The sequence below is a fragment of the Ceratina calcarata genome, unplaced genomic scaffold (assembly GCF_001652005.2).
Source record: "Ceratina calcarata isolate Rehan_Ccalc_2016 unplaced genomic scaffold, ASM165200v1 scaffold8, whole genome shotgun sequence".
In the NCBI taxonomy this organism is placed as follows: domain Eukaryota; kingdom Metazoa; phylum Arthropoda; class Insecta; order Hymenoptera; family Apidae; genus Ceratina; species Ceratina calcarata.
The window spans coordinates 809,881-832,319 of NW_017179316.1; the positions used below are offsets into that span (position 1 = coordinate 809,881).

General features: G+C 42.4%; 6 protein-coding genes across 22 annotated transcripts; 2 read left to right on the forward strand and 4 right to left on the reverse strand.

Moving 5' to 3' along the window:
• Positions 1-123: 123 nt before the first annotated feature.
• Positions 124-5,301, forward strand: LOC108630941 (protein FAN). 5 transcript variants are annotated; one of them, XM_018034540.2, is made up of 16 exons: positions 124-492; positions 637-870; positions 961-1,159; positions 1,253-1,438; positions 1,545-1,616; positions 1,702-1,910; positions 1,983-2,145; positions 2,251-2,405; positions 2,706-2,884; positions 2,993-3,124; positions 3,256-3,498; positions 3,649-3,940; positions 4,061-4,291; positions 4,370-4,458; positions 4,569-4,820; positions 4,918-5,301. In XM_018034540.2, exons 1-16 carry the CDS (start codon positions 479-481, stop codon positions 5,007-5,009), a joined length of 2,742 nt encoding a protein of 913 aa, XP_017890029.1. In that variant the 5' UTR covers positions 124-478; the 3' UTR covers positions 5,010-5,301. The 5 variants fall into 5 exon arrangements, with proteins under 5 accessions (XP_017890029.1, XP_017890030.1, XP_026674330.1 ...); XM_018034541.2 differs by lacking the exon at positions 4,569-4,820; XM_018034542.2 differs by lacking the exon at positions 124-492 and having other exon boundaries at positions 795-886.
• Bmcp (uncoupling protein Bmcp mitochondrial) lies at positions 5,290-9,892 on the reverse strand. 7 transcript variants are annotated; one of them, XM_026818535.1, is made up of 9 exons: positions 9,540-9,692; positions 9,386-9,456; positions 9,183-9,308; positions 8,968-9,115; positions 8,585-8,864; positions 8,335-8,453; positions 7,131-7,191; positions 6,311-6,397; positions 5,290-6,207 (listed from the first exon to the last, which is right to left on the reverse strand). In XM_026818535.1, exons 3-9 carry the CDS (start codon positions 9,253-9,255, stop codon positions 6,043-6,045), a joined length of 933 nt encoding a protein of 310 aa, XP_026674336.1. In that variant the 5' UTR covers positions 9,256-9,308; positions 9,386-9,456; positions 9,540-9,692; the 3' UTR covers positions 5,290-6,042. The 7 variants fall into 7 exon arrangements, with proteins under 7 accessions (XP_026674336.1, XP_026674338.1, XP_017890043.1 ...); XM_026818537.1 differs by lacking the exons at positions 9,386-9,456; positions 9,540-9,692 and adding an exon at positions 9,869-9,892; XM_018034554.2 differs by having other exon boundaries at positions 9,386-9,846.
• On the forward strand, positions 9,819-15,037 carry LOC108630942 (protein FAM161A). Of its 5 annotated transcripts, XM_026818530.1 has the most exons (10): positions 9,819-9,907; positions 11,364-11,536; positions 11,876-12,417; positions 12,503-12,709; positions 12,791-12,982; positions 13,069-13,290; positions 13,361-13,627; positions 13,739-13,861; positions 14,002-14,146; positions 14,235-15,037. In XM_026818530.1, the coding sequence occupies exons 2-10, from the start codon at positions 11,531-11,533 to the stop codon at positions 14,682-14,684; spliced, it is 2,154 nt and encodes a 717-aa protein (XP_026674331.1). In that variant the 5' UTR covers positions 9,819-9,907; positions 11,364-11,530; the 3' UTR covers positions 14,685-15,037. The 5 variants fall into 5 exon arrangements, with proteins under 5 accessions (XP_026674331.1, XP_026674335.1, XP_026674334.1 ...); XM_026818534.1 differs by lacking the exon at positions 9,819-9,907 and having other exon boundaries at positions 11,445-11,536; positions 14,221-14,436; XM_026818532.1 differs by lacking the exon at positions 9,819-9,907 and having other exon boundaries at positions 11,455-11,536; positions 11,862-12,417.
• Positions 9,923-11,366, reverse strand: LOC108630952 (PQ-loop repeat-containing protein 1). Of its 3 annotated transcripts, XM_026818540.1 has the most exons (5): positions 11,104-11,366; positions 10,977-11,020; positions 10,859-10,896; positions 10,552-10,768; positions 9,923-10,471 (listed from the first exon to the last, which is right to left on the reverse strand). In XM_026818540.1, exons 1-5 carry the CDS (start codon positions 11,224-11,226, stop codon positions 10,279-10,281), a joined length of 615 nt encoding a protein of 204 aa, XP_026674341.1. In that variant the 5' UTR covers positions 11,227-11,366; the 3' UTR covers positions 9,923-10,278. The 3 variants fall into 3 exon arrangements, with proteins under 3 accessions (XP_026674341.1, XP_026674340.1, XP_017890047.1); XM_026818539.1 differs by having other exon boundaries at positions 9,923-10,343; positions 10,414-10,471; positions 10,859-11,366; XM_018034558.2 differs by having other exon boundaries at positions 10,859-11,366.
• LOC108630945 (uncharacterized) lies at positions 14,973-20,066 on the reverse strand. Its single transcript, XM_018034550.2, has 8 exons — positions 19,653-20,066; positions 19,147-19,578; positions 18,287-18,997; positions 17,130-17,327; positions 16,439-16,620; positions 16,069-16,336; positions 15,644-15,915; positions 14,973-15,513 (listed from the first exon to the last, which is right to left on the reverse strand). The coding sequence occupies exons 1-8, from the start codon at positions 19,711-19,713 to the stop codon at positions 15,166-15,168; spliced, it is 2,472 nt and encodes an 823-aa protein (XP_017890039.2). The 5' UTR covers positions 19,714-20,066; the 3' UTR covers positions 14,973-15,165.
• A 740-nt stretch (positions 20,067-20,806) lies between these two features.
• On the reverse strand, positions 20,807-22,330 carry LOC108630951 (replication stress response regulator SDE2). Its single transcript, XM_018034557.2, has 2 exons — positions 21,968-22,330; positions 20,807-21,883 (listed from the first exon to the last, which is right to left on the reverse strand). Exons 1-2 carry the CDS (start codon positions 22,070-22,072, stop codon positions 21,152-21,154), a joined length of 837 nt encoding a protein of 278 aa, XP_017890046.1. The 5' UTR covers positions 22,073-22,330; the 3' UTR covers positions 20,807-21,151.
• Positions 22,331-22,439: the final 109 nt, after the last annotated feature.

Below are 22,439 nucleotides of genomic sequence, written 5' to 3' on the forward strand. Positions count from 1 at the left end.
ATATATATACGAACTATTATACGTGTATGACTTCTAGCTGTAGGCTGTAGCCTATGCATTGCACGCGTCTGAAATGGCACTTCCTGCTCTTCTTGTCCTCCGCCTCCTCTTGGTTGCTGCGACATCGTCGTTATTGTACATATAGCGTCAGCGTATATACGTACAGCTTTTAGACGCGTCGTAGTTGGTCGTAGTGTCAAAAAATATCACGATGTAATTCCTCCAAACCATCGCATTGCCTTTACCGGACGTTTCCTCGGTTGTATGCGTGTGTGTGTGTGTACAAACATACATGTACGAACGATGAGTCATATCGCTGTCATTAACCTAACAAAAGGTTTATACCATTATTCACGGATCAATGATGGAAATCGATCACGAAAAGCGCTTAAAATCTGATGCCGATAAAAAAATGTTTAATTGAGCGATGGGCATTGTTCGTTCTATGTGTTTACTATTATAATTTACATTTGCAACGATGGAGAAGGAAAGGTAATTGAAACGTTTATTGTAACAGGGTGTGCAGTCGGAAAATGTAAAAATTAGTTTGGCATGTTCGTGCATGCATTAATTTGATGTTAACTGGAGACACATGACAATTAATTGGTTGATCCTTTGAGTTTATTTCTCGATCAGATTCACCATGCTTCTTTTGGAACCAGGAGAAATATTCTTCGAAGATTATAGCGTTCAAACGAAGGTGTTCGACGTTTCCCGGTCGGAGGAACAAAAATGGATAGACGGTAGATTGAAACTATGCTCCAAGTCTCTAGTGTTCGTGAACAAGGATATTAATCAGCCTTTGATTAAGATTCAACTGAAAGAGGCAACCGCTATTGATCGATGTGAATCTTGTAGGGACATGGCAAAGTTAATATCATTACATGTCCGTTTTATGCGTGTCGTTGATACGATTTAAGTTTCATCGACAGAGAAACTATGTTTCTTGTTTTTACACAGAGCTGGCAACGTATTATCGGTCGAATGTAAACAGTACGTGAAAATGTTGGAGAAAAATATATTAGCACCGTACGAATTCGTTCATCAGGCTACCACTTTCCACTTCTACTTGAATTATGCGAACGTGGACGACTGTCTCCCACAAATTTTACAGTTATTCAGAGCAGCCACTTTGCCAACTGCTGAGCAGAATGGGATGGTAGTTCCATTCGTTCACTCTTTTATTGTTCCCAAGTGTTGATTCTTCCGTGAGTGAAATTTGGAGTCAGGTCAGGTGAAATCGTTGTTGCAGATCATGGCTATCGTGCATTCTCGGCAGTCCAGAGTATCATTCGACACGTCGTGGTTAGAAGATCTGTACGAGCAAGTCGTACTGGAGACTCAAGCGAACAAAGTATTGCCTCTGGTCATAAATCCCGGAAGAATACTTCTGACGACTGCAAGAATCTATTTTCAACCTTACAACAATTTAGATCAAGTACGTATTTTCGAGGCGAGGCAGCAGCGGCGGCGGCGGCGGCGGCAGCGGCGGTGGTGGTATAGGAGAATCATCGAAACGTCTAATGCATTTTGACTCGCTTCAGCATCCGGTCCTAAAGATACAGTCGAAGGACGTCGTTAATATAATTAAAAGGAGATTTCTGTTGCGACAAATTGTGAGCATTTATTTGTTATATCTTTTGTCGTTCCATCGTCTCGATCGTTGCGATATATCAAATTTTCTGTCTATCGTCGGTGCAGGGACTCGAAATTAATTGGTCGAAACAACCAGAAAATAAAGTTGAACATTTGTTTGTATCGTTGAAAAATCAAAACGACAGGGATCAATTGTACACGAGTTTACTGAGTCAGCCGACAGTTTCTTTGGACCGAGTACCTCAGGATCAAATGACCATAAGATGGCAGAATGGTACTTTGTCGAATTACGATTATCTTCTGTACATTAACAGGTAAACGAAGCTGACGAACAGTTTGCCGGACGTCTGGCAGATTTTCAAATAAACGTTTGTTCGCCATTTCAGTCTGGCGGATAGAACGTTTCACGATTTGACGCAATATCCAATCATGCCGTGGGTACTGCAGGATTACACGTCGGACACTTTAGATCTGAACGATCCTACCATTTATAGAGATCTTACGAAGCCTATCGGAGCCCTCGAACCGAATCGGTTAGAGAGATTGAAGGTATTTCTTTTGATCGTGTTTTATCATCTACGATTAGGCAGCAGGCAACGACGGGTCTGAAAAAATGTGAGATAACGGCCATGTCTCGTGTATCTGATGATCTAGGAGCGGTATTTGGAAATGTCGGAACCAAAGTTCTTGTACGGCTCTCACTACAGCACGCCCGGTTTTGTACTATTTTATTTAGTACGGAAATATCCCCAGTACATGCTATGTTTACAAAACGGAAGGTTCGATCATCCGGATAGGATGTTCAATAGGTATGTACTATATGGGCGCGCATACGGGGGCGTGATTCTGCAAAAGTAAAATCTGTACCTATGGTACGTGTGATAGCAGTAGTAACGATAAGAGACGTGCGTGCGTGTGTGCGTGCGTGTGTGTGCGTGTGTGTGCGTGTGCGTGCGCGCGCGTGTGTGTAAAATTTCGTATCGTACAGAGAGGGCAGAATTTAATGGTGACCGCTTTTCGTATTGTGAAAGTACATATATATAATTACTCCGTCCGACTCTGCAGAAACGATTTTTTGTTTCACTCTTACCAACAAAAACACCTAACAGTGTAGCTGACGTATGGAAAAATGTTTTGGTGAACATGTCTGACTTTAAAGAACTGACCCCGGAATTTTATGACACAAACAATGGTGGTGATTTTTTAGTGAATAGTTACGGTATTGATTTCGGTTATCGACACGATGGAACAAAAATAGGAGATGTACAATTACCACCGTGGGCGAACGGTACGTATATATACCGACCACCGACCGATCGAAGCTGTAAATCGTCGGTCGTTTCAAAGTACGATAATCTCGAGGGTGATGTGATCCTATGTTTCGGGTAAATTCCAGGGCCGGCTCACTTTGTACAAGTGTTACGAAATGCTATGGAGAGTGAATACGTGTCTCGAAATCTGTGTCACTGGATCGACTTGATTTTCGGCTATAAACAAAGAGGAATCGAAGCAGAGAAAGCTGACAATGGTAAAGTAAAACCAACGACCAGCCGACCCAACGTAGTCGATGCTGTTGTTGCTGTCGATCGATTCGATCGACGCCGCTGCTGATGTCTAACGGACATAACACGTTTCAACTTGCCGTTTTATACGTTACAGTATTTTTTCATTTGTGCTACGAAGGAGCAGTAGACCTAGATACGATTACAGATATTAACGATAGACACGGTATGGAGGTGCAAATCATGGAATTTGGACAAATACCAAAACAGATATTTACTTTACCACATCCAAAGCGTTCTGTATTTAATCTAGAGAAATTGTGTCGTTCGATCGAAACGATTCCAACGTCGTCCTTGTCGTCGTTTTCATCGGTGGCGATTGAAAGTAAAACAGATGGTCGTAAGTATATACGCTGCTATATATGCTTCTGACCGGTGTTCAATTTGTGCGCGCTCTTCAAATCGTTTAAACTTGTCATTGTTGGTCGTCGTCGTCGTCGTCGTCGTCGTCGTCGTCGTCGTTGACTGATGAAACGTAAAAAATTCGTAGAGATCGAAGAAAATCTACCTACTACAACCAACAGTTTTCAGTTGCGAGAATTAATGAGATTTCAATCCCATAAAGAAAGTGTCAGCAGCATCGTTACTGTAACGAAAAACAGTGAGGAAATGAACCAAGTGATATCGGTCGGACAAGACGGAATGCTCAAATTGTACAGTGTAAAAAGTAAAAAATTAACACGTAGCATATCTTTGTCGTCGTTGCCGCTTTCGTCGTGCGTATCGTATTATACGTCTTCTGATCGGAACATATTGGTCGCTGGTTCCTGGGATAATTCGCTGCAAGTATATTTATTACTTACCTCACATTTCAATCGACGCCATGCAGCAATTTCATTAATAACGTATATGGTATCGTGCTCTTGTCGTCTGTTACCCTGTTTTGTCATATTTTTTCATAGAATATTTTACGACATCGAGTTCGGTAGAGTGATAGATACGTTGCAAGGTCACGAAGACGCTGTTTCCTGTTTAGCATTAAGTTCTGATCGTAACATTATCATCTCTGGTTCGTGGGATTGTACAGCCAAAGTTTGGCAGAGCTATACTTCCGGGTCGAAGATCAAACCCGCCGAGTGCCTTATCGCGCAATTGGATCATGACTCGAAAGTGACCTGCGTCGGTATATCAGGGTATAAAATGATTTCTCTTACGTTCTCGCGACCAAGTCTTGATTCAGAACGTGTAGAAGAACATTTTTGTGTCAGCAGAGATGAAACGTTACTAGTATCCGGTACAGAGGACGGAGAAGCTTTTTTATGGAACATGGATACGTACAACTTGGAATTCAACGTGAAAGGTACGTCTCTCGCGGATGGAGGTGATCCACGTTCATCGTTCTGATGCACACACGTACATACACACACACACACACACACACACACACAAAATTATTTTCGTTTTGCACAGCGCACGCTCGCAGGATAAATGCGATGGTATTTGATGAACAAGGAAAGAGCATTATATCTTGCGGCGAGGACAAAATATTGAATGTAATCGATGTTCATACGAGTAGCATGATTTATCGTACAACCCTGGAGCACGAGCCCTTGACGTTGATGTGGTTCGACACATTTTTATTGATAGGCGATAGAAATGGTAACGTTAACGTGTGGAGCGGTCAGGGTGGAATTTTTGTTACGCAAATACATTGTCACGATGGTACGGTAACACTGCGCATGCTGAACCGACACGTTCCCTTCAATACGACACGATAATCTGTCTCCTTAAATTAATCAAAGCCAATCATGTTTTATAGGACCAATCGATGCATTATCCGCAGAAAATAATATAGTTTTAACCGGTGGAAGGGATAGGAAGATCGTCGTCTGGGAGTGTAAACACGTGTAATTTTTTTCGTTGGCCTTCGTGCGACTACGACGCGACCGTGTGATTTTTCGCTTTTCTTTGTTCGCGATTCACGATCAAAAAACGGATTAAGATTCGCGTGGACGCGGTAAAAAAGGCAATAAGAAAAATGTATTTAATATAAAAGATCGGTAAGAAATCGTTGAAACGGCCATTGTTGTCCACAGTCTACAGACCGTTGCATGTTTATTACAATATTTTTCATCATGTTATATTGTATCGTTATACATATGGTTTAACTTAAACAATAAAATTCACAAGGTTAAATGTTAAATGTAAATTTAAAACGATGTCTCTTTATTCATTTTAACAGGAGATTCTCTGCGAACACTTGACGTTTCACGGTGTGTGCATTATTTCGTTAGATATTCATCGTCAGACAATGATACGTAGTGAATAGTTTTTCTGTGTTCTTTGAATCTTTGTACTACATACTACGTCCTAACGGTCGTTGTCAGTCTTGCAACATCTGTACTAATAGTGACGAGCTTTCAAATGGGAACAACATAAGATATTGCTCTCAGAGCAATCGGAAATCCCGAACATGCGAATAAGTTTACTTCAAGAGAATCTGCATCGTTAGACGAAGCCTTTTACAATCTGCCGATACTCTGTGCTCTACGATCGTAAATCAAACTTGACTAGTAGGGTGAAACTTCACGATTAATCGTGAAAGGAACATTTTTTTAATCAACTATTTTCATATATACTATTTACTATAAATACTTTCATCGGTGCTCGTTATTAGCAACGAGAGGACTTGATCACTTTTTACCTAGTCATAGTTACTGAATACTCTACACGATAAACGCTTCGATCGTCGATATCTATGAAAATAAGTTATACGAGTAGAATGTACAATTACTTTATCGTTACATCGTTTTGTCGTCGCTAAGCTACTCTCTCTCGATACACACACACACACGCACGCACACACACACCTACGTACGTGTACTTCGCCCGCCTCATCTGTTGCGTTCTTTCAGTTAAAATTAGTGAGTCGTTAGCTGTGCTGCTATTCATCCGATTGATCGAACATTTTCTTTAGCGACAAATGCGAACGATCCCATTGCTTCAACTGTTCGTACGTTATAAAAAATATTATGTTCCATGGTCCCATCCTGAACCAAGTGGGTACGAAACCTTTGTACAAAGCCAGGAAGCCTTCGTTTTTAAAAGTCTGTTTTAAAAGAACGAACGAAAAATGGAACGTTATTGAAACGAGTCATCGTGCGGTTACTGTTTAGTTGTTTCGTCTCGCGTGTAGTTAGTTGGTATCGTACCTGTACGAAGCAATCTATGCTACCGCTATAAAAATGAGGTGGTAACACACCTGCCGTGTGTATCCTCCTCTGGTTCATTAATCGCGTCTGCAATGACATCGTTTTTGTCAAGTACGTAATAACGGGCAACGAACATCGATTTAAGGATGTATTGGCTATACAGTCAATCCCAAAAGTTTATACACTTTAGAAACGCATTTTTTAAAAAGAAATCAGACGTCGGAAGAACATTGCTAATAATAAACAACAAAAAAATTTTTTTTCATTTTTCCGAGATTTTTCCAAAGGGTACCCCTTCAGATTTGGCAAAATTTTCGTTTTTTTGCCAATAACTCCCAAACGAATGGACTTACGGAAAAATTGTATATGATCTTTCTTGTAGAGGACGACGAGATCTACAACTTCTGTATAAAAATTTCTTGCTAGCGTCAGTAGTTAACGAGTAATTTGCAAAAAACTGTCTTTTCGTTTTGCGTCAATAACTCGTTAAGTATTGATGCTAGCGAAGAATTTTTATACAGAAATTGTAGATCTCGTCGTCCCCTACAAAATGGTCCTACAAATCTTCCTCTAAGTCCATCCGTTTGGGAGTTATGGGCAAAAAACGAAATTTTTTTCCAAAAGTTCGCCGTTTCGACGGTGGAATGGTCGGATTTTGTGGACATCAATAAAATGCCATATAATCATATGTAACTCATTAAATATCGAAATTAGAAGAAGAATGCACTATTTTTAATTATAGGGAATGCGTTTTTCTAAGGTATATAAACTTTTGGGACTGACTGTATAGCCAATACATCCTTAATTGCACTGTACTTACACGAACCACGTCTATGGGAGTGGAGGCTACTGCACTTCCCATACTGGCTACAAAGCTGGACCTGAAACATGTAATTATACCATGTAGACAAAAGAATGGTATTGTGCGATTCGATGTGTAACGTTCAATTCCCGTATTGCCGGCGTATTGCGGCGAACTGAAACGACCCTTATCCAGGCTTTACTGTAGATATGAAGGGCACATCGCGATGTGTGCGATACAGACACACGTTCGGTTACGAGACGAAAGAAATCTGTACGTTACGAAAGATGACGTAGGAAACGAAATGTATAGAATCGAAACGAAGGAATGAAACAAGAGTAAGAAAACAGAAATAGAAAATCTGTGTGTAAACTGAAAAAGTGGCTAACCGAGAACTCTCTGATAATGATGCATTGGTGATACACATGGGGTCATCTGGATAACAGTTTTGACGTATAACTTTTCTATGAACAATAAACATTAAAAGCAACTTCCATTCTGGTTCTCTGTGATCATCTCAATGTCCACGTATTACTCTGCACGTGCCGGTACGCAACACGTGTATGAGGGGGAGCGAGAGAGAGAGCGTGTGTGTGTGTGTGTGCGCGCGCGCGCGCGCGCAAAAGAACCTGGAAATAAAATTTTTCACTTTTAGAAAAATATTACTTCCTTTCGAAAAATACGCGAATATACGACGACATGATCACACGATTAATCGATGAAATTCAACCAGACAGTTTTATTTTTATTAGTCGATCACAACAGACGGTCGTACAAGTTCACTCTATCAACAAATGATAGTAACCAGACAAAGAATCGTTCGTTAAACATTTATACAAAACTGAACATAAATATTTTCGATGGTCGATCGGCAAAGAGATTTGATAGATAAATTTTCACATTCGAACGTATTCACTAACGTATTGTGAAAAAGTACGTTCAGTTGGCTCTGGTTCAGAAATATTATTGAACATCTGTTAACACGATAAATGTTATGCGATGGACATGTACAGCCCGGATAAGGGTTAATCGAAATAATTTCGACGGTTATATTAAAGGTGGTGGACAAGTTAAGACTGACAGTCTTCAGGTCAGGTCGTGTCGTTTTAGTTTTTACTATAGATAAAAACATGTAGTAGATATTGATGAGAACTATATAAAATTTGATGGAATGACTGAAAGAGTGACGTTAGATTGGAAGTGAATTAGACAGTTTACTTACACGAAGTGATTGCTGACACTGTCTCCCAGTACGCTTGTCAATTTCTTCTTACTGTAATCGTATATAGGTAATTCTACGGCGGCTATAATCGCTGCTCTCTGAGCGGTAGGTCCTACACCCTGCACACGCGGACAAGCGAGCAAGCAACGTTTTATGAGATAAAGAACACTTTCACAATTACACAAGATGAACAAGGATAAGAACAGTCGAGAAATGTAGATGACCCATGTACGTACGCTGGTTTACATACCCTCCACAAACCACGAATACCTTCGTGCTGATAAACGTCTTGGAAACAGCCGAACAACGATAGATTCGAATTACTTCCAGTTACTTGCATACGAACTTTTACTACGTCTGTGGGATTGGCTATAGCACTTGAAACTGCACCAGCCACCGCAGCGCACACAACATTTATGACGACCAGATCATCCGTTTCCCATCTATCCATAGCTGCGTTCTTTAACGAATAGTAAGTACCGAATTTGATGGTTCCATAAGTAGCTTGTCTCAAGATAGCCGAACTGATCCTGCATCCATAACCGAATCGTTCTGTTTTATTCATCATCGATATTCAGCATGGAACCAAGCACTTGGCATCGATTAAGGTGAGTGACACTCAATCAAGTTTACCCAGAGTATAAAGCTTTGACACCCTCCTGTTGCGATATCTGCAACAGCGCGTCGGTCATACCAGAATACTTCAAGCTCGAATATCTTTGGTCAAATTTCTGGCCTTGAACTTGCAGACGTGTCTTGGTCGTGTCCAAGGGGAAAGTACCTGACGAACAAGAATAAAATAACGTGATAAACGATAATAACGTGAGCATAAGCACAGATGCACGTACCTAATTCTGCAACGATCGAAGCCAGACCCCCGTAAATAAAAGGTTTCCAATCGGTTCGTTGGCTCGCTCCCATTACACCGTTCACCACCTTGTATGATTAACAAACTTTTATTTCACCTGTAACCACTAAATTTCATGCCGATTATATACCAGGAAAGAGCGATTCGAAATTCGATGTGTTTCGGAGATTGGTTATAACTAACTTTAGCACGATCGAACAACTTGACTTTGCGGAACGGAGGCTAAATCAGGCAGACTATTCGTTCGTCTCATACTTAATCGAAATGTTCACTCATCAAATATAATTTGTTCAACGTTAGTAAACATTTATTACTATTAGAAAAGGTATTTTACTACCTGTATACTGTTTCCACTGTTTCTGAATCTCCATGCGTTGCTGAGTGGCACGTTGGAAATTATGCGCACAACCCACGAGTAATTACTTAGTATATATATAGTGAACGAAAACAGTAAATTTGGGAATCAACAACGTTTCTAATTTAATTCCACGTTTGTTCGTATCCCAGCCAACAATGTATACGCTAGTATACGCGTTTTCAGATTCGGCAGCAGTAAACGAATGACCGTGAACCGACAACCGGCCGCGAATTTCAATGGCATTTGAATGATTGAATCTGATCCATGATCTTATCATAGTGTAGTAATTGTATAGGTGACGTACTTACTTAGATCACATAAATGACGGGCTGGCTGATAACACATACGTATGCATATATATGTATATAATTAATATCGATTTTATTTACAGTAGTCAGTTGATAAAGTTTTGTACAACTTAATACAATTGAAATGTACCGATAAAAAGAATGTCACATAGGTTATGTAGTTAGTATGTATCTAGTGACAGCAGGCTACGCATCGGTCAGCTATGTATGTACCAGCTAAGTAGAATTCGTAAAAGATTGTGCATTTTATCTTGTCTCTAATTCTTTCATCACTATCACGTACATCGTATACGTTTAATTTGAACGTTAGAGATTGATCGCGGTTTCAATTAAAATATCCTATATACAATGTGCGGTTGAAAACAGTGGGTCACCCACCACAGGCGGTCCAAGCAGTCGTTCATGGTCGTTTAATCGACTCGAACCGGGACTTTTGCATGCACTGCCGAACTATTCTGATAGATGTAGACCTGTGCTAAAATTGCAATATCGATTATAACTTGAAGAGCACCACAAACTTCGAACTGGATCGGAGCTTCTCTTACGACAAAATAACATGTTTTAAATGCGTCACCTAACGTCCACAGTCCGACCATAACGATACTGAAATACAAACAACAAATATACGCCGTCCATATATTGTCCAGACGAATCACGCTGTATGTCATATAATAATTTCAAACCTCATTCCGTTAGTAGACTTGTTAAAAAAATTACAAAGGAACTGCGGTATCCCCAACATAGCTTCCATTAATACTGCCAGTAATCCTATAGTTTCCACGAATGCTGGTACGTCCACTAACAAATAGGTCAAGATTCCCATGAACGCGGCAAATAATAGAATGAAGTCCAAGTAAGATTGAAAATCTGTCCACTTCCAAAAGAAGTTCGGGTCAAAATCTGTTTGAATCAAGTTGACGAACGATAATTCACGTTCAATACCAATCTCACCTAAACATTACGCGTGGAAACATACTCATTTTGTCTTACCTGTGAACACACGTTCTCTGACTTTGATCACTTGATTTCTGTTTTGTACATTTATACAAAGTTTAATCATTATGAACATAGCGATGATCATCAGTATACTTTGTAACAAAAGAGGTACCTCGAAACGTTTCCCAAACCAAAAGAAAATACGTAACGTATTAGCTATTAAAAGTGTGAGACAAACGTAAAGCGAAAATCCGTCTGCATTGTCTCGTTTCTTAATTTCTCTGTATTGCGGTACGTACGGAATAATACCGCCAAAAATTATTGCTCCGGAAACGATCCAGTTTGCTAGATCTTTCGCAGTGAATTCCTCGTAATTGTTCGACATTTCTCTTCATCGACGTTTCTCTCTCCATATAGAACATTTCACTATTTCTTATTATTAAGTATAATTGTTGTAAAGATCTTTATCAATCACTTCTCATTTTACTTCACCATGGTGACCGACACCTAAGTATATGAACGTATACCGAGATACCGAGGTTACATTGATCTTTTCCAGAAGTTGTTTCGTACAGTACATACTACTATCTACATACACGTATGCAGGGTATACAGCGTTCAACGATTATCCAGGACGTTGCGAGTTGCGAGTTGCGAGTGATCTGCGAGTGTTGCGAATAGTCGTGGTGAGAGTCGTGAAATTTGCAGAGAAACGAGGCTTTGTCGATGACAGTAAGTAACTATAATCGGCTATAACTTTAACGAGTGTATCGAACGATGAACATTAATTAACGGTGCATTCATCGGTATGCAAATAATTCTTGAGTGTATGCTATTAATGATGCAACGTTTCATTTGAGAATAAACAGGTAAATATACATATCTGATGATAAAGTTGTCGCGGGTGAGGGCGGTTATTTATACGAATAACGAAACAATGATAAGTTTTATAAGCAGTTGAACCATTTTCAGTCCATGTTTCGTTTAAACGTCGTCGACGAACAACTCACTCGACGTTACAGTCGACAGTATAGAATAATGTTTTGTTTGTTTGTTGGTTTGTTTTAATAGATCGGGAGAATGACGGAGCACAAGGGCATGTCTTTTTATAATTCCTGCGTGAAAGTTCCAGTAGATCCTTACAGTAGACAACCAACTCCGTCGTATGAACGTATGAAATCTAGAAGGGGTGAAAGGGATAAGATACACTTTGTGCGGAACGAAGAATCGATCAGTGATTTCGAGTCGTCTAGTCCTAGAGAGATCGTCGACGATTTTCTGAAATTTTTGGGAAGCATACCAGATTACGGTCAAGTTCATCATTTATCGAATGAACAGTTCAAGCGAGAGGTCGATCACTTGAGGAGGAAACAGAAGTTATTGTTGAACAATTTAGAAAATTCGCTTGCCGATCATGAGGACGTGTCGAAATTTTCAGTGTGTAAATTGAATCGAGAATCAAAAAAAGCAAAAAGTAAGAGTAGCTCGACCGATGAGCTGACATTAAATGGGAAAAAATGCTATTTAGAAGATTGTAGGGCTACCAGTCCGATACTTGTTTCTTCTAGACTCAATAGACTTGCAGAAGATCTGGATCCTCCCGGGACAACCAGGTACGTACACGCGGCTATAAAGGAAAACTAATTTTGTTTCGTTTAATTTGTTTCAAAGTCAGAGCTGATCAGAGTCTTATTCTAGATGCGACGAGAGAGAAAGAGAAGATGAGAATCAGTGTAAGGAGAAAGTGTATTTAATCAATGGCAGAGATTGGGATGTTTGGGACAAATTAAATAACGATGACTATATTGGTAGCGATATAGACACCATGGAGACGAGAAGTTTGCCAGGAAACGATTCGAAAGAATGGCATCCTACCGTACCCAAGCCGTTTACTTTTACCTTGAGGTGCAGCAGCATCGTATGCACCTTCTCTGACAGCTAATTGACCGTCTGATCTCGAAATGAATTCGACGGTACTTATTTCAGAGAGGAAGCGGACAAGTATATGAGAGGCGGCGGCGGCAGCGGCGGCGGCGGCGGCGGCGAGACACAGGAAGAGGATCGTAGAAATTTCAGAAACAGTAAAAAAAGTGCTTGTAAGAGGCGACGCGTAAGACCGATCCCGCTCACCTCGAAACTTCCGCTTTACGATAGACTGTTGGCGCAGAAGGAACAGCGGTGCGCGTGTCCTTTCTCTGTCATTTTACACAGTTGGCACGACGACGAAGACACGCAGTTAAAATTAAGTCGTTTCGCCTGTTTAGGAGTCGCATGATTCGCGAAGAGAGCGCATTAAATTTAATGTCTCAAGTACGACCTTTCAAACTCGAATGCGACCGACGAGCCTGGAGATCTTTGGCAAGATCCAGTCCGGAGCTTCGTGGCAAGACCGTTGAGACGGGTGTCAAGTTCAAGGCTAAACCCGTACCAAGAAATCTGTTTAGTACCGAAGTGTACGATCGCATGCTCGAAGACGAATATTACAGGTCGGTAGGTATAAACTAAATGGATTGTTCGTAAATCGATCGAAATGTATCGCGATATTTTCTTTTTCAGGCAACTGCAGAAGAAAGTGAGAGCCGCGCAATTGATGAAGTCATCCTCGTTACCGCCGTCGATGGCTAGACGAGAACGCGCGAAATCTGCATTTGCGCGTACGCAGGGTCTAACCAAGCGTTCTAACGAGAATACTACAAATGAAAACACCTCGCCAGCGTTGGACAACGATCCGGTACCATTGGAAAGATGCAGATCTACGATGTCGTCGCTAATACCTGTGCGAGGAAACAACTTAGCAGCAATTTTGAGATGTCAAGTTTCTCGGTACGGTCTGTGTGTGTGTGTGTGTGTCAGATGTTTTGTCACGTTACCTTGCTATCCTCCTCTTGTTTTCTTTTTTGATCGAATCGATTTCACGTACATCACGTATCGTAGGGAGAAATTAGAACGAGAGATAAGAGAAAAGATGGAAGAGAAACGACGGGAACAGGAAGCGAAAATTAGAGAATGTTTGGTCGGACGTAATCCAGTATGGCGAGCTTTGAGATCTGCGGCAAGGTGCGATTCCTTAGAACTAAGATTGGATATCTTCTTTTCTTTTCTTTTCTTTTCTCTAACGAGTAGAGTATCGCGCAAAGGTTGCTCTCTGAATATGTCGTCCCCGATGAATACATGATTAATAACTTTCAATTGTAAAGGCATGAACACGAAAGAGATATAAGTATTCGAACTTCGCTTCGTCGCGACGAAGCTCGCGAACAAGCGGAACGTCATCGATTGCAAATGGAAATGATGTTGGATCGCGTGACGCAGATACCGACTCTCTTCGAACGTCATTCCCAAGTGAGTACAATTTGCGCTTCTTTCACCCACAGAATCGGTCACACGGAGCTGACTGGCTATTTGTTTCATAATTGTCGTCGGAACGTAGAAGCCGCCGCCGCCGCCTCTGGCACAACCCCAACGGAAAGCTAGCGATTCGAAGAGGTTGCGACGGAAAAAAAAGGAGAAGCATCCCGGGAGAGCATCGAGCAGCGTAGAGTTGTACATGGACGATGAACATGTGTCCAGATCTGATTCTGGGTCGCTGACCAGTTCCTCGGGTATCCTCGTTTCGGCCAGCCAGTCGTGTACGAAGTCGTCGTCGTCATCCGACACGTCTACGTCCACTAAGAATTCGGAAAAATCGACGATCAAACCTCGATGGTCGGCGTCGAGGAGTAGGCTGCAACGCAGTCAATTAAAAGTTTCTATAAACGAGACCGCGGAGCTGATCGAAGATCGAAAGGACGATGAACAAGGGATGCGCGTCGGTGAGCGTTCGAACTCTGACGATCGCAATGAAGATTTACGGAGCGTCGAAGATAATTCAACGAGATAGTAAGCGATTCAACTATTTAATTTAATTCTTCTTTCTGCCCGTGTCGTGTTACGTACTTACGATTAATTGCGATGAGACGATGATCGGAGGAAGTTTGTGCGAAGTATCGATGTCGTATCGAGTATCTTTAAGCTTCCAAATTGTATTTCTTTCTTTCTTTCCTCCTTTATTTATTTATTTATTTATTTATTTATTTATTTATTCACGCATATATTAAAATAATAGTTTCCGAGAATTCGTTTGAACGTTAAAAAAGTTGGAGCGATAAAAATTATGTGACGCGATCAATATATGCAATCATGTATAATCGTAATGTAACAAGTTGCATAGTAAACAGGACTTGTATACACGAACTCCTACCAAACGTTAGAGACGTCACGTTCGCATCGCGATTCGATCCGCCGATTCGCATTCAAAATGCCTGCACGCTGCTCGTTGCTTCGGAACGTCGTGGGACCGAGAGAGGTGACTGCGCGTTGGTTCATGACCTGATGGTGTCCAAGATCCAATCCATGTAATAGAGGATCCTGGTGTAAACACCAGGAGCTCCTTCCGTGCCACAATTTTGAGGGCCGAAACTGACAAGCCCGTACTGTACGTATATCGGATTATTGTTGTAAACGGACGGAGCTTGAAGCGGTCCACCGCTGTCTCCTTGGCAGGAATCCTTGCCGCTTTTACCGCCCGCGCACATCTGCTTGTACCAGATCTGTACTTTACTCTTGTAAGTCTCCGCGCACTCCTCCAAGCTCACCGGTGACAAAGACACCTGTAACAGTTTCAAGCTTCTCGTTCCTTTCTCGGTGGCGCCCCAGCCCGTCACTCTTACCTGTGTACAAATCACGTGTCGTAAAAATCGCAATAACGCGACGTGACACATCGACCGGATGATAAAATCAGGGTGACACGAAACGAGACACGGAAACAAATGTAAATGACAATAATCGTGAACGCGTTACCTTCGTCTGAGTCGGGGTAACTGCCGTTCCGATCGGCAAACAGATCGGCCGGACATTCGAAGGCCCAATATCCGCGTCCCTCGACAATCGTATCAAAGCGATGTCGTTCTTCAACTTTCCTCTCGAGTATTCCGGATGGGGATGCGTGCTTTCTATTTCGAAGTCTTGGTACGGCGCGGCGCAAATCACTTCAGTACCATTGGGATACCTGTCGCAGTCCCGTTCACTCGCCAAATCGTGGTCTCCTAATCGCACACCGATCAGTCTGAGATCTGAAGCACATTACACGCTCCTATCGATCATGTGTCCTTCTCCTCCTCCTCCTCCTCCTCCTCTGACACGCGAATAATATCTGTGCAATCTTGGAATACTGCACGATATGCACATAATACGAAATGCGTGCACGTATCGCGTTGTTTGCTTACTACTTGGCAGTGACGTGACGCAGTGAGCAGCGGTGAGTACGTATCGCTTGTTAATTAACGATCCTCCGCATCGGAATTCCGGTAACGGATTCCCCAAGTCGTAAGCGAGCAACGCCATCCACGGAAACTCGATTACACTGGTCTGGTTACCACCCAGGATTTTCGATTGCGTTACAGGCCCGCAATCGTCCCTATTTACTAAATGTACGTTGCGATGGTTCGTCACGTCTGGAGGCGCCGGGTCTTTCGTGACAGCTACCGGCGGCGTCTGAAAGTATTTTTTATTACAATTTCTCTCGAAACGCCGAAGAGTACCTGCGAGTTGGAACGATCGATCGATCGATCGAGAGCAGACAAAGGTGCTTCTTACTTGTCGTTGTTCGCAGCAAACCTTCGGGTCCTTGCCCTCGAATCCGCATTGTAAACCGTGCAAGTATGCGAGAGTTTCTCGCGACAACGGTTGTTGTTGTCTAAGAATATCTAATACTGGTTGGCAATTGTGGATGTTGATGCAAACACCTAATTTATTGTCTGGTATGATACAGCTGTCTTCTATAAATATCAAATTCTTCGTTTAATAAAGCGATCCCGTCGCCTGACCGCCTCGTGGACGAAAATCGATCGTCGAATTCCTTTCTTGACACCTTACGAGAGAACGAAAGACATCGCGCGCGCGCGCGCGTGCGCGTCGTTGTCATTTTAATACGTGCAAGACAGCGTTTCGCAGCAGCAGATGTACTGTATGTATGGATTATCGACTATATATCGACGATAGTACGTAGAAGAATCATGTGTCACGACATGACGGAATTAAAAGATTACGACCAACGCATCGTAGAGCAAGTGCACGGGCGTAAAGAGACTTATCTGTCGATCCGTAGATCGTATGCCGTTTTCTCGACGGTAACGCGGGCGCGCGCGCGCGCGCTAATAGATCGTTTACTTCACTTAATAATTATTTTTTTATATCATAAAACAGGAAATAAAGAGTATATATTTTTCCGATCGCAGTACGGTTGAAAAATCGGTAGTAGTATCGGTAGAAGCATCGTTTTACTTACGCGCACTACTGGTTCCGCTTAAGAACAGAAGTCCAAATAAAACTATACGTTGTATCATGTCGGTATACTTGCTCGAACGAATCGTTTGGTCCAATATATGCATTTGCGTTCGGTATAAAATGGTCCTTGGGTTTTTTTCGCTTCCCGTGCGAATCGGAAGGTCGACTACGTGAAATACGGCAGGGTCTTGTGGTTGGAATTTTTCAAATCATCCGACGAAGCGGACAAACCAGTTTTGAAAACCGTCCAGGTGTCGCATGTACTTGTGATTTCGCAACAAACCGGCTCGCGCGATAGTCCTTCGCATACTAACTGCTGCGCTGCCATCTGCAGAGCTCGTTAAAATCCTTCTTCTTGTCCCCTCACAAAAAGAAGTTACGACGTGGAAGGGGCTATAAGGAAAATTCTTCCAACATTTTTAATTGCTGAATAGCAAAAGCTTGTTTTCTTGACCAATTGATTCTTTTGATGTACAAGAGACGTAATCACGGCTGATAGTCGGACAGCTAACTGAAACGGAGATAATCGACGCGCATTTTCCTATTTTTCCGTTCTACCACGCATTTTACATCGTATTACGATCTTAATTCTGAGAATGCGTGTTTAATAGTCATCTCCGAGCCAGGGATTTCCAGCTCCGACTTAGTACCTATACACACGTATGTATACGATACATACGTGTATACATTCGTGTGTATGTAGAAAGTATTCTGTTGCTACGAACTTTGCGTCACGCGAGAAAACGCAAATGAATGCAATGGAATTCGTGGTCTGTAGTATAACGATCATTACTCGATACGACGGAAATTGAAAAGCAGTACCTAACATTTGCGCACTTGGGGTAATGTTTTCTGTGAGCACTGCGAACGAGGCAAGAACGATAACCCTTGAAACCGATACGACGACGACGACGACGATGACGGCGACGACGATAGCCTTTCGCAATAACGTAAACACCGTGCATGCACAGTTAGTAGAGAAATATTGACGTTTCTGCGGAATACCAGGAAATAGTGTCATCTTTTTTATTGATAATTATTTCGTAATTACAGTAACACGAGCGACTCGTAACGTTGAGTACGTTCGTGTAAACGCCAAACGCATAGAACCCGCTGATCTAGTAATGAAAATGTAGTATCTTCGAGAGGGACCTCCTCAAAGTCTCATTTTACTGAGTATCCAAGGCACGAAATCGGCCACCCGAGTATAAACGCCGGGCCATCCAGCCATACCGCAAGGCGACGGTCCGAAAGAGACGATGCCGACGGCCGTCCATTTCCCGTTACCGTCGCGGTCTCGGTCCACGGACATTAGCGGTCCCCCGGAATCTCCCCTGCACGAATCTTTGCCCTTCTGGCCACCGGCACAGAATTGGCCATAACCGAGCGTCAAGCCCGCGCTACCGTAAGTCGACTGGCATTGTTCCGCGTCGGACAACGGCAGCCCCAGTTTCAATTTAACGTTCGACGACGAACCGTTTTCCGTTTTTCCCCAACCGGCAACGAACACTTTTTTCCCAATCACGGAGCTCGGCGGTAGACAAATAGGTTTGATATAATTGGTGAAGACAACGTCTCGAGCCAGTCTCAACAGCGCGATATCGTATCTTTGATCTCTGGCCGTTGGCCGATAGTTCTCGTGAGTGATTTGCTCCTCGATCCCAATCGTAACGGGATCGTCCGCACAGATCACGCTATCTTCGCCGTCCTGAATGCAATCCCTGTCGCTGCTCGTGTCGTATTCGCCCAAACGGACGCTTTCCAGTCGCCACGTGCTGGGCATGTCCTTCCCCTTGATGCAATGAGCCGCCGTCAGGACGTAACGACGGCTGATGAGAACCCCACCGCAGGACAAGGATTTTCCGGTTGCTAGAAAAGATACAATTTCATGCTCGCCGTTTAATCGATGATCTTGGTCGTTTTATGATTCGTAGTAAAGGAAGAACGACTGGACGGAAGAGTCGATCGATACGAGAAGGTGATTCTAATTTTTCTTTTTTGTTCATTCAGATTCTTACGTCTAACGTATTCCAAGAGCGCCATCCAAGGAAACTCGTCTAACTCCGTCCGTTCGCCACCGACGATTCTTTGGGACAAATCCTTGCCGCAATCGGTGGGAAGCAACGGATTGTTAGACAAGTCATATTGCAAATTCGCATTGTTGGCGTTTCCATTGTTTCCTCCAAAGTCTTGTTGCTGGAAGAAGGGATTGAACGAATCGGTTCCCCCGTCCCGATTTTCGTAGCCGTCACCGCCGCCGCTTTGGAAAGGACAACAGACTCGGGGATCGCTCCCCTCGAAGCCGCATTGCGATTCTCTCAGAAAGTCTACCACTTTGGGTTGAAGGGGACGCGCTTGCAAGGCGTTCAACAACTGCGGACAGTTTCGTATTCCGATGCACAAACCGGGTGCACGATTCGGCGTCACGCAATCCGACTGTCCCTGTAATTCTGGAAGCGCAATTATTTGACTGATTTGAAAACGTGTCAACGATCAATCGATTTGATCGACAAATTTTACTCACGTGCGACCGCACAGCTAATTGTAATCGTGTGCAAAACAGCTACAGAGAACGAGTTAATCATTTTTTATCTGCAGTGACCAATGACATTTAGAGAAATGAACAAGTTAATGATTTTCACTTAACATTTACTAATGTAGAACGTATATTATTGAACGCCGAGAAGTTTAACAACCGTCACGTCCGAGATCGTTACATCGACTGACGATGGCACGGTACTACGATATATCTACAATTTTACATGTATGCGAGTCGATGAGATGACCGGAGCCAGGGTCGACTGGTTAACCCCCCTCCCCCACAACTCCGCCCGCACTACTGTTCTTACGCCTGTCGAGGATGAGCGACAACGACTGATCATTCTCCTCCGATTCCCGCATCTTTCGATCGTTTCATCCTCGGCATTCCTTTTCTGACGTAAACCATTTATTTTCTCACATTTTGAACGATTGCTGATTGCGTCAACTCATCGGAGTAATCAGTGATGAGTAATGAGTGATAAGCCTGATTTTTCGAAAGTAAAAATTAACATATTTGTTGTCCGCTACGTATTTGCGCAATCGAGCTTGGTTTTCCTTCTTACTGGGGAATTACCACTGCAGCGATGTAATTTACTTATTTGTTCCATTCCGAGGAAGAAGAAATGAATAACAAGGTTCGGAAACGGAACGTTTTCGTGCTGATCATGATCATTCCAGCAATATTCTGTTTTTGTTTTTACTCTTTGGAATTAGGCAAAAGAACATCGTCAACCTCGATGCTCCTCGCTTTTATCCAACATGTATTTTCGTTTCGAATTTGATATCGTCGTCGTTATGTAGCAAAATACAAACGAGATAAATTTTTAAGAGAAATGGCCTCGGATTCCAGCTGTACAACCGTGCCTTTGTCAAATAATGTAGCCTCCGATAAAAAAGAGAGTGTTCGTAAGGACGTAAGATTCAGCCGAGTATATAACGATCTATAACGATGATATAACGATCGTCTCGATCTTCATCGTTGACCACATTTTGATTACATCGATCAGTTAAAGGAAACGTATCGGTATTCGTTGTTCCAGCATGTCCTGCCGTTAAGAAAGAAATATAAGTCTCGTTACTATATCTGCCTGGGTGCTCTGGTACACGCGGTAAATACACAAATCGAGAAGAAACACATAGGAAATGATTCGTTGTATTTCCTTGCCTCGAGATACGCGAAACATCTTCGTAAGTGGATTCACAGATACAAGTGCGAAGAATTACTTAGGAACTATATAAAATCACTCGTTGCATCGATGGCCTTGTTCGCGGTGGGAATCAAACTCGCCAGTGAATTGACTGCCTGGAAGTTGATCTAACCGATTGTATACGTACTACGAACAATAAACTTTTTTTGTCTGTTCACTTTTATTATAAAAATTAATATTCATGCTTCCTGCGTTTCACAATTCTAAGCAACGTAATACATTTCATTATGTACGGAAATTTTTCATAGATACCATAAAAAAAAAACTACCTGATTCATACCGAAACCGTTTTTTCATCCATGCTAACGTTCGAGTCCTTTTTAGTACTCTCATCGTCAGCATTTCCTTTTGGTCGTTCAACTTCTGTCTCAGTCTTTTGCACAGATCCTCTGCTCCCGTCGCTAGAGTGACCACTGTCGTCATTGTTCGATACCGGCTCTACATCGATGGATTTCCCACTTTCTTCACATTTCTTTTCATCCTCGTCGCTCTCATCCGAAGTGTCGAATTCGTCCGAGTTGATGTCTAGATCTAACAACAATTTCTTCTTGTTTGGTCTAAATTGTTGTTCGCTGCTGCTGCCCCTCTTCCTTTTTGTATCGGTGGAGGCGAACTTAAAGCCTTGCTCGACCGCGTCCCCAAGTCTTTCCGTGAGCGCCGATCTCTCACGTTCGTAAGTCTGGTCTTTAAACTCGTGTTTTGGTTCGGCACAAAGTCTCTCCAATTTCTTCTTCTTACGTTCTACCGCTTCCTCTTCTCGCTTTCCTTGTTTCTCTATCCAAGCTTTCAGCCTCTTTTCTTCGTTGATGTCGCGAAGTCGACGTCCGCTCAAGTCTCGACAAGCTTCGCGATTCGTGGTCTTCTCGATCTGTGCTCCGATCGCTCGCAGCATGGAGCCAAACCCACCTTTCCCACCGAACAGTCGTGGTACGATCGAAACGTATCCATCGTAGCAAATAGCATCTGCACTCACAAGCCTTCCATTGTGTACAACGTAAAAGTCCTCCTGTAACGAAAGATTGAAATTTCATCCGTGTCTTCGGTGATTCGCAGCGTGTTAATTTACTTTAAACGAGAAACAGCTACTCACTATTAATCCTTGGATGCAATCGCGCAATGTATCGATTTTAAGTTGTCTATTGGTAGTAAAAATCTGTTTCGTTCCACGAGCTGTGCTTATTTGTACAGTCAGCATCTTTACTTTAAAGATTCAAACTTGAATCGTCAATCGACGTACTTGCACCACTCTTGCGTCTCACTGTGCAGTCTTTCACACAGCTCTCACCTGCAGGTCTCTGCTGCGGAGAAATCAGGAGAAATTCCTCAAATTGCCTCAAATCTTGTTGTTCATTCCTGAATGCACATCACTCTGATCGAAATGTCCAGACATTATGCATCCTTACTCACTGTATATATCTATCTATATCTATACTAACTGCATACTACATAACTACACTACGTACATATTATACACATACATATAAATGCATATAATTTTGAAATTGAATGTAAAGGGAATGTGAAAATACAGGAACGGTGTAAATTATAAAAATAATAAACGT